This window comes from Barbatula barbatula, assembly GCF_947034865.1.
Source record: "Barbatula barbatula genome assembly, chromosome: 12".
Lineage (NCBI taxonomy): Eukaryota > Metazoa > Chordata > Actinopteri > Cypriniformes > Nemacheilidae > Barbatula > Barbatula barbatula.
The window spans coordinates 15,188,698-15,201,870 of NC_136775.1; the positions used below are offsets into that span (position 1 = coordinate 15,188,698).

General features: G+C 39.5%; 1 protein-coding gene across 1 annotated transcript; it reads right to left on the reverse strand.

Moving 5' to 3' along the window:
* Nucleotides 1–75: 75 nt before the first annotated feature.
* iffo1b (intermediate filament family orphan 1b) lies at nt 76–12,917 on the reverse strand. Its single transcript, XM_079469424.1, has 9 exons — nt 11,542–12,917; nt 9,347–9,407; nt 8,776–8,871; nt 7,628–7,768; nt 6,020–6,207; nt 5,813–5,933; nt 5,045–5,134; nt 4,052–4,182; nt 76–3,961 (listed from the first exon to the last, which is right to left on the reverse strand). Exons 1-9 carry the CDS (start codon nt 12,537–12,539, stop codon nt 3,877–3,879), a joined length of 1,911 nt encoding a protein of 636 aa, XP_079325550.1. The 5' UTR covers nt 12,540–12,917; the 3' UTR covers nt 76–3,876.
* Nucleotides 12,918–13,173: the final 256 nt, after the last annotated feature.

Sequence of the window (13,173 nt, forward strand, 5' to 3'; positions counted from 1 at the left end):
ACAGAGGAAAAAATTAGCAAGAAAACATGAATCAATCACAATGACACAAAAACTCCACTCCTGAAAGGGTTTGTTCAGCAGTAAACTTTATTTTGAGATCTTTTTAAAGCTCCGGTCTTTCTGTACACTTGCATTAAAGCGAGCAATTCCTGTTCTGCGTTTGGTTACATACATATTTATATATATACATATAGTCCTGTTACTCTTTTAAAGGAACGCAAACCACATGCGCCGTTGCAACGCTCTGGGTCTTTCTTCCTCCTTGGTAATGGGTTCTTTTGAATGTGTTTAAATATAGAGGCGCATAAATAGAGCCGGACTTACAAAACAGCTTAAACGTCTTAGACCATTAGTGCAAGAGTTTGGGCTCTTACCATGACAATTAATACTTGAACCCTTTAACATGAGGTCATGATTTGGGTAAGTTTTGAAAATAAAAAATAATAAACAGTTAGTTTACCCGACTCTAAATATACGCTTGCAAGATGAAGCTTTCTCAGGAGGTTGCCCGAGGAAGTAATACTTGCAAACACAATTGGTTTTTACATTTTTAACACAGTTGGCCAAGGCAATTCCTCGAAAAATACTTGTTATTACTTCATCAATGCTCAAATGATGCCATGATGTAATGTACATACATGCCAAGACCCACAAACACAAAGGCCCATGTGTACGTTTAAAAAGGAACCCTTCAGAGATATTTATCTCCATTGACACAAAACATTTTTATCACATTCCAAAGTAGGAACAAGTTAAGATTCATTCCTGTGAAATGTTACAGAATGACCTGGAGATGTTAACATTAAGGCTTTCTTCCAGAATCTACCGAGCTCCACGAGTCTCAAGTGAGACCATCAAATGTAGTGTTTGTCTTGTCAGGGTACAGGACTTGCATAGCCAGCGTTTGAGCATACAATATTCTCTCTCTCTGAATTACAGCATCAGAGCATTCATACCTGTTATTGCGAATAAGCATTCTTTCGTAGTACGTGTTCAATTTTTCCAACTTCAGTTAGTATTCTAGTAAAGGTATTGTGTGGAATTTACTCGTTGTTTGTAGCCACTGCAAATCTGCAGGTTCTCAAAGACATTTAAACGAAGGAAAATATAGTCAGTTCCAATGAGTAATTTTCCTGACTGAATTTTTTTGTCCTTTCTATAAAGTCAGATTTGTGGTCACAATGCAAATCGCACTGTTAAGTCAAGATTTATAGCTTGTTAAAGCAACAAACAAGAAGTAAATCGCTGTAGAAAAAAACTCGTACTCGTCGAAGAAACCTGTAGTGCGCTTCATACATGTACACATGCATACATTAGTCTTACACACAGTTCAGCTCAGTGCTGGAAAACAAATAACAATTATATATGATAAAAGATTGTAAACAATGGCTCAGTCGTTTACAGTGCTCCTTATTGGAGACCTTGAGAGAAAACTCCTCAGAAAGCAATTTCACGATGCAAATTCAACACTATTCTGTTCACAAGAAACCGTCCCTCAAAACCAAACCGTAACATTGAAATGAATAGCTCACAGCTCAAAGGTAACCTGAGATTTTTACCTCTAAAGTCCCTGTGAACCGTAAGTTGTGATCGTTTTAACTTCCGTATTCTGACACATTTCCGAGTGAAAAGTAATTAGTGGGTAGAAAATTAGTGGGCGTGGCTTGCGTTTTTCACTGCGAATTGAATAGATGTGCAAAAACAGCTGTTGCAGGGATTTTAAAGTGAAGATTTTGAGGGTACATTAATTTTTCAAAGAAAATGACCCAAATTGATGATCTATTTACTATAAACGCTGCAATATTTTATGAAAAAATAAGAATTGTCGTTTTGTATTATTTCACTGGGACTTTAAACTACTTTCGTGGACTAACCATTAGAACGACTTTAGTTGTCTCTATCGACTCATCTATTCTTACATTTTAAACACTAAAATCAACTTGTCTAGAAAAATAACAACCAATTGTTTTAGAGGGAAATACCTTTTTGAAAAAAATAAGCCAAATCTACAGAATTTCAGTGTGGTTTGAGGGACAAACCTAAGGCAGACATACAATGCAGTCAGTATGCAAATAATAAAATGTGATAAAGAAAAATAACCTGAGGATGGTTTATAACACATTGTTCAAATAATCAAGCTCTGTTCTGTTTCATTTTACAAGTGATATGTACTGTAACTACACATACATATATTCAAGCTTTCACTCTTAGCTTTGTTTTTCTACAGCGGAAATGTACAAGCTGAATGTACAGCACCGTGTTTTTAAAAGCATGAGGTTTTTCATTTTAACTGTGTGAAGTATCTTTCCTAAAGGCTTAATTTCACATTTGGCACTCGAAACATTTCTGTCCGACTCATTCAAAAGATTTTAGCTTTTGTCCCTGAAGTCACGCTGTGGCTCATGCTCAGACTCCCTATTTGACTAAAGATGTGCATGACCATCAAAGCCAACGCCAATTTCTTTTAAAACATGTGGGCGTTTGATTAGAAATATCCGATTAGACACTGGTTATTATAAATCCTTAGAAATTCAAAAAAAAAATCACTCTACAGTAGATCAAACCCATCGTCGTCCTCTCAAAAAGGCAAGACAAGTTAGCATGGGGATTGGAGAACTTAAATGTCAAAACATTGTGATAATTGACCTTATGATTCTGTACTGGTATTGTCAGAAATATATATTTTTAGTTTTTACACACAAATATTTCTGGAGACTGAGGTTCCCAAGGTTTTGCAGCTGCAAGTAAACGCACACCTACATTTTTTTTCGACCAAAACCAACCTCAAACTGAGATGATAATGGGCATAAAATGCAGAAATGAATGAAAATGCGGTTGAAAAAGAAACCTGTGAACCTATTGTTGTTCCAAAGAATAGCACTAGCAACACCAAGGACAGGGGTTCGATTCCCAGAGAATGCGTGACCTAAAAAAGGCAAATGTAAAATGTATTCACTACTGTAATTCACATTACAATCGTATGACAACCCAAGCGTTGCATTGTCAATTTCTTCTGAATCCGGCCCCTGATACAAATGCTCAACAGAATTTACATCCAAGATGAAGTAAACTGGGGGAAACGTGAAAAGGAAAAAACAAAGCGGTTGACATGCTTTACGCTTATCTTAGACATCGAGCCATAACATCCTCAAACTTCACTCTTTTGATCTCACTGATCACTCATGTTTTCCACTCGCATGAGAGGAAGTTACGCATGATCTCAGACTCCAAAGCAGACTGGCATCAGCACAATACTATTAGCACGTCAAATAGCGCAAATTTCTTGTGAATTTGGGGTTCGAGTTGCAGGAAGATAGCTGCCTCTCACCTGCATTAACAGCCTGGTATTCAGAGGGCCACATCACACAGCGGCACGTAATGGCACATGCAGCAACCATAAGTTAGCAAATGTCCCCTTAACTGCTCTGAGTCTCTTTGTGGAAACTTTGTGAGAACCCATTCGACATCTGAAATCAAAGGTAATGTGTTCGCTGCTGATAATACGGTGACTCAGACATTCGGAGGACAAGACGGAAAACATGAATGATACCCGTTAACAGACAAGAGATGAAATCAGACAACCGGCAGAGGACCCAGTCAAAATGACACGGTGTAGGTATGTAGGTGTGAAAACTGCAGTGCTGCTCTGCTGCACAACCACAAGGGAAAATGTCACGGACACTGACACATCTTTTGGGTTTTGAGCAGCGAGTGCACATGATGTAATTTCATTTATCACCACTAGAGGCCGCGACCAGATTCAATGCAAAAACATGAGAAGGTTGGAATTGGTTAACTTTGGATGATGGGTGCCGCGAGGACAAAAGGGGCACTTTTCATTTTACTAACACCTACTGCAGATCAATTTCATCACTATTATCTTCCTCCATCCTCAGATTTATCCCTTTCTGTGTCTCCGTTTACATCCGCACCTCCTCCAGGAACAGGTGAACCGGATTTACTGCAAAGAAAAATGTGGTAAAAAATTGAAACATTAAGAGAAAGTAATGAAATATGATGCAATATTGTGACAGACAGGATGCAGGCATACTTGTTTCCACTCTGGGTGATGAGTCTTCTGCAGGTCTCCATTTGTACGTCCAACCCTCTCTTCATACTGCATATCTCCATGTATTCATGCAAGTGACGGTTCATGTCTGATTTTGCTGTGGCCAACTCCAACTGCAAAGAAACAGACTGCATCACACCGAGCTGATGTGACATTCTTTACACTATTGTTACATGTATTCTCAGGCCCGGTTCCAAAACCAAATCACTGAGGGTGCTTCTGAAATGCGTGAGGGTGCTCAAATATATATATTTACATCGATAAAAAATGGTTAATAATCTTCACCCGCATGAAAATAGTACCACCAGACATGGTTTTATCTAATTAGAAATACATTTTTACCAGCAGAAACATTCTGTATGACATAAATAATAATTTGAAAAAATATAATATAAAATATTACACAGGGTGTAAACTTAATAAAACAAAGTATAAAACTATGAAAATTAACAGTAGTGCTAGTGAATAAAATCACAGTTGGCTTGTATGACATGTTGAGAGATTTAGTCTTATTTTACCCTTGTATATAATTATATTACTAATATATAAAATATATTTTAAAAAGTATATGTATGTATATTGTATATGTATACTGTTATATGCTTTTCCGACATGACTGACAAGAATGAGGGAGATTTAGGAAATAATGCCATTTATGCTTTTTAGAAATGTCTAGAAAATGTCATTGTTTTTTACATGATAACAGAGTTAATATAGATAATGCCCAAGTTCAGTATTTTCAATATTATTTATTAGTATGGCATGAGTCAATCACTGGAACACAAAGTTATTTGTTGCATTATATACTATTAATTATTAATTTAATATATACATCTATAAAGATATACTTAAATACTTCCATTTGTTCAGTTGAATTGTTTAACATTTTACAGACAGTGTAAAAACACTTGCCAATTGAGATGCAAACAGACGCTTTTTTAACAATGTTGTCTCAAGGTAAACCCATGTTCTCACCTCTATCTGGTCTATAGTCTCCTGATATTCTTTCTCCCTGGAATTGAACAGACACTCTGTGTCTTTTATCACCTTTTCCAAACTCTCTTCCTGCTCAGAGAGACAGAGAGAGAGAGAGAGAGAGAGAGAGAGAGATAAAGATGACATAAACATTATCTCAGTGCAGAAGCATAAGCACTCCACAAAAAGGAGATTTCACCAGAGGGAAAATAAAATACTGGATTAATGCCACCCGCCGATGGAAAAAGTTAAACACTTTGAATCCTTTGAGCTTTCCATGAAACACAACGCACTTCCAGCCAACACCGCATTAGCTAATGTCAGTGACTCTTGGTATCGAACTGCCCCACAGTGAACTACACAGAGTTCCCAGACCTTAATATAAGTTTAAACGTTATTATGCGTTTAAATGCAAAAAAAATGAAAAAAGGAAAGGTCAAAAAGGGGAATAAAGATGTAGGAGTGAAGGATGAACAAAAAAATTAAAAGATCATTTAAAAGAAAAGAGAGGAAAGCTTTCAGAAGTTAAGTACCATTCATTTTACACATGCAGATTAAAAGAGCACACACAATACTGAAGATGTTTTAGATGCGGTTAATATCATTTTAATCCAGATTAAAACTACATGTATCCAAATAATAACAAACAAAAAGACAAAAATAACTTTTACTAATTGAGGAAGTTAAGCTGTGCGGTTTATCAACCACAGTATATCAACTGAAATGAATAAACAGTTTTTCCTATAGCCCATTATGGATTGCACTTACTTCACCCTGACTTGTGTCTGCTGTTAAAGTGCATCCTGGGAAATCCTCCCACAGGAGGAGCGTCTCCTCATTCTCTTCCCAGGCCAGAGAGTCACAGTCATCCTCAAACTCACACTCACGCCTGACAGAAAACACATAGCAATCCAATTATTACATCAGTTTCAAAGTATAAATGCAGAGAACAGAATGGCATGTTATAGCGCTCACAGTTGGGTTAACATTCTCTGCATCTCCTCATTGATCTGAAAGGTTGAAGGAGTGCACACTTCATCTTCTCTCACACCACCTCCATCGCTCTCAGAAGTGCTGACGGGCTCATCTGTCTCGCTGCCAGTGGCAGGCTGAGAGGCTTGTTTACGGGCACGAGAGGTGATGGCGTTTTGAGGGCTAGGAACCTGAGAGAGAGGGGGGGGGGGGGGCATAAATATTGCTTTGAAACACTTGCTCTTTTCTAACCTAAATTAGTTTTCTTGACTAAACATATTAATAGACTAAAAATACAAACAAATGAATATGCTGCATTGTCCCCTGTTCTACCCGCAATGTAATGCAGACCAGCATCAGCAGAAAACCACTGCAGCTATATGAGAGAGGGAGGCAAAGAGGATGCTGGGAATTTCTTCAACACATAATTTATGTGTAAGATTAAAGTACATAATAAATGACATTCATACAAATTAGAATGGCAGTGTTAAAAGCTACATTTACAAAAAATTGTCTTTACATTAAGGTGATACCCAGAGCTAAATGTTAATAGCGCTCTTTCATAACTCAGGAAATCTGATGGGGTTCTCGGTTATGTCTCAAGTTTCTTTAAAAATTGCCCAGGAAAAATTTAAAGGGAAACAAATGAGACATTAAAATCCATTAAGAGGTGTAAATTGAATGTAATGTTTAGATAAAATCATCTGGATTTGGGTAAATACAGAGCCATTGAGAGAGAGAGTTGCGTCAACTCCATTGACTCCAGTGGAACAGTTTTTTTCAAACTAATGGTGGCCTATGGAGGCTCTGAATAGTTCCAGGAAGTTACAAGTAACGCTGGACCAGCGGCTAAACAGATCAATTGTGACAAACTTTTACCAGAAGTTGTTGACACATTTCCGAGTGAAATGTAACTTCTAATGTGAAAAATAATGGCTTTGGTCTTTCTCTGCTTTGATTGGAAGTATAAAAACACCCGTTGCACTTTGAAATGTAAATGGCAGCAGACTGACTGTTGAAGGGGAGGAGTTAACAGATGCTCCGCCCAAGCTGTCTAACACACGTCATTTAGTATGGATAGTCATTACAGGAAAGAAGTGCATTTCCAGATTTCAACAAAAAACTATGGCACAGGAATGGTAAAAAGAGAATGACCCACATTGATAAACGATTTACAATAAACGCTGCAATATTTCATGAAAAGACTTTAAAGACCTAGGTCAAAATGAAAGAAATTAACCATTTAAAGTGAAAACACAACTTCCTGGAACTGTCTGAAGGAGCCATGAATCACGTGACACGCGAAAGATTTTAACTTCCGTTGTCGCAACTCTTTCAACGGCCCTTGGTAAATATAATGAGAAATGTTTGACTACATGTTGAAATCTTTAATAATGCTGACGTTTCAATGCATAAATATTAGCTTAGTTTTTAACATTGATGTGATCTTTTCTGAAACTCTAATGGAGACATTTGAGGGTCTGTTTTTTTTTTCAGGAGACATTTCTGAAATTCTGTTTGTTTTTAATGAAAAAACTGATATTACACAGATTTAAAGATCGACAGACAGAATTAAAATTGCTCTGATGATTTGAGTGATTCAGTAAGCACCTTAAAGATCTTGATCGGATCTTCAGAGTTTCTTTGTTGGGCGACATCACACAGGCGAGCTGTGATGTCAATGCGTCTGCAGATATCCATGTCCACCTTCATGGCCTTCTCCTGGATCTTACTGTCCAGGTCAGACAGGTTCTGTAAGTGTGCAGATTTGTGTGGGTATATTTGTCATTGAAACAAAAGTTATTAGATTACCGATAGCTGCTTACTGTTAATAACAGAAGTCAATTCTTATAAAATGCTCTGTTTTAGTGGTGATGACAATAACACTAATGACAGTTACAGTTCTAATCTGAAACTGAAACCCCAGCGGCACTTCCATTCTGACACATGATACAAAGTGTGATGTGTCATTTTTGGACATATGGCTAATGTGTGTGTACAAAAACAAGCTACTTTGACTCTTGCTTTTGAACTATTTTTAAGTAATTTCTGGGAAGAGTATTTGATTTAAGCAAGATAAACGGTCTCATTTTCAAAGAATGAATTCTGCGAAACATTAATAAGATTCTGATAAACACAGATGTGCAGTTTGAGTCTGAAAGGGGGAATTTTATAGCACTGTGTGTGTGTTTCAAAGAAAAATATTGTAACTATGAGTTCAAAATGAAGCACGATCTAACTGAAATGCACAAAATATGAATAAGCTTGCTGGACCACAGTCCATTTACGGAAGTCGTACCACTCGGTGGCCATGTTTCCAATGACTCTGTGCAGTTATTTACGTCTTGGCAAGTCCACATTCCTATTTACTTGAATGGGTGAAGGCAGATATTTCTAAAATCGCTGGCAATAATGACAATTAAACAGCATATTTCCTATCAATAATGACATGAATTGTACAATATCTTTGGTTTGCTAAGCTAAGATTGCACTAAAATTCCCCTTTTTCGAGGTCGCTTCATCGACTGTGAATATGCAGAAGCTGGCAAGCGACTCACGAGAGCCCCACTCCAGAGAATCATCTGTCAATATTGATTGACGATTAGCTCGTTTCACTGGAAGGCAGGACTTCGTGTGATATACTGATTTTGTGGGGGGGGGTTATTTGGGGGTGACTTTTCCCTTTAAGGAGCCGCATTGCATGCATGTTTGAAGCAGTAGAACTGATTGTCTTTGAGTGTTTTGCATTTTACACTTACATTGCTCATGAGTCCTTTAAAGAGCACAAGTTCAGCTTTCAGCTGTTTCACTTTGAGGGCCAACTCATCCTGACAAACTTCACTCTCCTGTAGATCCTACATACACACATTAAAGCATATCCAAACAGTCTTATAAATAAAAAAGTGACAATTATTTGCCATTATGAAGAACCACCAAGTGACTAACAATCCAACAACGCTACATACACTGCAGAAATCTAAAAAGTGGTTCATTTTGGTTTACATTAAATCTAAAATCCTTAACTCTCTATTATTCAACTGGGAAATACTTCAAAACCTCTACAAGCTTCAAGCCCGCTGACCTACAGTGTATAATCTAAAGCTTTAAACACAACACACTACATGATTTCCCTGTTCTGTTTACACAGTGTATGGCATTTCATCCACTTTAAGAGACTGTTTAGTATTATTTCAGTGGAATTAAAACTACACCGTTACAACAAGAGGCCAGGCCAATACCACCTCACTGAAGCCAAGTGTGGTGTTCACAAATCTATTAAGAACAAATCATCAAAGAGGAGAGTTTGGCTCGGTTTTAAGTGCAACTGACCTCCTGTAGATCACTGACTCTCTGCTCCATGTCCATCCTCATAGTGTATTCCTCCTCCCATCTGAAAATCAAAAAACAGAACATACATTCAGACCAACAGTTCATGTGATGTGTTAGGGTGCGATCAGACAGAACACGCTTTTCATGTTCGAAAGCGCGAGGCGTGCCGCGCTGCTTTTTTGGTGACTCTTTGAAAAGAGCATCGCACAGCGTTTTATTAATGTTGCTAGGTAACCACCGCAACATCTGTCCTGTCAGTCAAGGATTATAGCGCGAGCGGTCTCAACTTTGGTTTGTTGTTTGGGGAAGGGAAGACCCGCCTCTCCACGCATTCGAATCGACAATGGAAAAAAGCGCACATGACGTCAAGCGTTTTTCAGCTCAGAGTTGAGTTTTTTTCAACTTCCGGCGCTCTGCCTAAAACGCGAGGCGCAGCAGGCCGCAGACGCGCAAAACGCTCCCTGCCAACTGAAAACAATTCAAAAGAGGCTCGCTCACAGCAAAAGACACGCTCTATCTGATCAGGCCCTTAAAGTGTTTGATCAGTGCTAAAGGTACTTATTGATATGAAAAGATGTAGCCCCTTTTCTATTCTCAGCTCCTTAATGTCCAAGATATCAACAGATTTTCACTTCTTGAAAGGACGATGATGTCATTTTAAACTAAACCCTGACGTAAACGATGAAATGCTCATTTAATTTTTTATATTATTTCCATGTATTTATGAAAATGATCACATATGATATGACAACACAACATGCAGAAGTTCGCAACAGAGGTGCATGAAACCCGCACGAAAAAGGGAGAAATTGGATTTGAATTAAAAACGTCTACACATGCACTTCAGGGACACAACGGCACCAAACAGTGTTGTTGTTTTCGAGTATGCTAGCTGAACATAAGTGCAAAGCCTGCCTCCTTTCAGTCCTTATAAATGATCCATCAGTCAGGGTTAATTTACTGTCTGCCTGTTCAACAGTAATATGGTCCAGTGCAGTTGTATACTGCAATGAGTTGGAACAAAACAAGCCCTGTTCTTACGTAAGGGCTGTTTGACATTCACAGCACTGCAGCAGCATTTATTAAACATCTTCACTGGACAGCAAGGTTACTGCATTACTGCCAACCAGAGGTGCAAACAAAGAATTACTGAGAGGAGTGACAGATAATGAAAGTGTGAAGAAGAGAAAGGGTGAGAAAGGGGAGTGAAAGAAAGTAAGAGCGAGGGAAAGAGAGAGAGAGGCTGTTTCTCCGCAGAGTCCTTGTGCATGTACTGCAATGCAGATACAACATAGATCGCTGCTGCTTGAAGTTGTGATTGTAATGGAAGGATTGAGAGGGAGATAGAATGAGAGAGAGAGAGAGAGAGAGAGAGAGAGAGAGGGGTAGGTAGGTAGGTAGACAGACAGACAGACAGATGTGACTGACTGCTGCTGGAATGTGGTGCTCTGGGTGCTGCAGGTCTGAACATTGACAATTGGGGGCTTTTCTTCATAGTCTAAATACCTTTGCTTGAATAACATGCATCGCATGCCCTCCACCTAATAATATAAACAGGCATACAATATATATGGGACAGTCAAACCACACATTATTCAGACACCGGATATCATTTCTGATATTTTTTACTAGTGGGTGCAGGACACTGTGGTTCATTTATGCAAGCGAGGATGGCAAAATGAAGTAAACTTTGACACACATGTGCTCCATTTAATCACACAGAAGTTGCGAGTCAAAACTCAATCGCTTTTGTTTCACTAATTCCGGTCACAGGATATTTTTATTATTTTTATCTCGGTCACGTGTTTAAGACACTAAACAGTAACCATTTCTACAGGCTGCAACGTTGCTGGTTATTGCTTCAATTATAGTAAGATAATGCTGGGTGCTGAACAAGCAATTCAGTTGTGCATTAGCAGTGTCACTTTATGACTAATGCACAACTGATGATAAGAGTAAGATTTCCCTTCAGCACCAGGATGAAGGGCGGTGCATTGGAAAATGCCGAAAAAGCAAGATCCAGCTAAGGTGCCGAATCTCAAAATGTTCAAACTCATGAATTTAGATAACAAGTATTCGTCAAAGCTACATTCTCTCTCTAAAAATGTCTGGGCCTTTGCAGCAGATGCCTATCATTGGGGCTTACAGTAAACAATTCTAAAAAAATAAACAACGTCTGTATTCTCCATATTTACCTTTGTTTGTACTCGTCCCTCTCCCTTTTGATTTTAGCCAGGACATTGTAAAGTGCTCTGATCTCCGGGGTTATAGTGTCTATCTGAACACCGACTCCATCCGGGTGAACCCATGACACCCCGGGACTGGTGACCCGAGTCTCTGACCCGCTTCCCAGTTTACGGGTGTGGCTGTATGACCAGATAGTGCCCGGGAGGAACCACGGCTGAGCGTTGGTAGAGGTCCCGGTGCCAACTTTGCTTACATGTGGGCTGTTATTGGAGTTGTTGGTATTTGCCGAGGCGGATTCAGTGGTGGGTGTGCAAACACTGACCTTGATAGTTGGGTTTCTATTTGATTTTGGATCAGAACCAACGCTCTCGCCGTCAACTTTATTGGGCTCGAGTTTGAGAACCGTCGTGAGAGAAGGCATGAATAATGTAGTGGGACGTTTGGCAGAGTTGTTGGTGTTTTGGATGGATAGCGACCCGGGCCGGACAGGAATAGGCCCAATAAACCCAGTTTGGACACCAACATCTTTGGTCCTTCCGTCCACTAGGCATCCAACCGATGTTTTGCTGTCTAAGGCCTGCTGTAGCTGTAGCTCCAATATCTTATTGCGCCTTTCTAGTTCATGCACTTTAGCCAGAAAGCATCGGAACCGCAGATTCAGGGTCTTCAGCACGCTTATATTGGAGCCCAGGTCGTTTCTCAGCGCCATGGCTGTAGGAGGAGGAGGCTGGGACCAGTGTAGGGATGGATTGAAATGCAGGTAAGGTAACCCAGTGTGAGATGCTGTAAGGTCAAGTGCGCTTTGGGAGACGCCAACTGGGCCCAATCCGAATCCGCTGTGATCTCCAAGGAAAAAAGAAGATTGGTCAGCAGCCTCGGGGAGCAAACCGGAGGGGGAATCGGGATGTCCAGGTCCGTCTGGTGTCTGCAGTTGATGCTGATGCTGATGATGGAGAGGTGAATTCATACTACGGTACGGAAAACTGAAGCGCTGAAGATCGGGCATGAACGCGAGCTGTGCCTGACTATACAAACAGATTACGGCTACTTGTGGTTAGCAACCAAACGACAGGCAATGTCCACATTTAACTCCTTGCGTTACGAGTATTAGCGATTGCTGAGTAAGGTTGAATGGACGACGATGGAGATAACAGATTCTCACTGCACCAAATGATCAAAGTGCACAATGCAGACTAACGATATAGTCGAATGGGTTACAGAAGCATGCAAACTTTTTTACAAAATAAAACTGACTGTAATATAAACGAAATGCCTTTTGAAATAAGTCCAAACGCACGTCTTGAGACCGCCCCGTCGATACGCAAATACACTTGCGAGAGCCTCTGCAGAGCTTCAGTGCTCAGGCTACCGTATTAACTGCAGTATGCAACTGTGTGTTTGTCTTCATATGAATAAATTATGTTATTCATAATATTTAATGTAACGTCTGGTAGATTTCGTTGGCAACAAATCGTATTATATACTTGAAATTGCATTGGTCGACAGCGAAAAACAGCTCCCTGTGTTTTATTCACTGTGCGCTTTTGTCCAAGAGATGTACTTACGGGAAACGCGGCTATTACGCGTCATGCGTAATGATAACAAAGCAATGCCGACGTCATGCGCCTGCAACAAATAAC

Bases quoted from the DNA above. Each gene is read 5' to 3' on its own strand.
- iffo1b (XM_079469424.1), bottom strand. From the start codon at position 12,539: ATGCCCGATCTTCAGCGCTTCAGTTTTCCGTACCGTAGTATGAATTCA. The intron at 8,872-9,346 runs GTCAGTTGCACT...GTGTGTATGTAG, and splicing joins GAGTCAGTGATCTACAGGAG to GATCTACAGGAGAGTGAAGT. The intron at 7,769-8,775 runs GTAAGTGTAAAA...GCACACTTACAG, and splicing joins TTAAAGGACTCATGAGCAAT to AACCTGTCTGACCTGGACAG.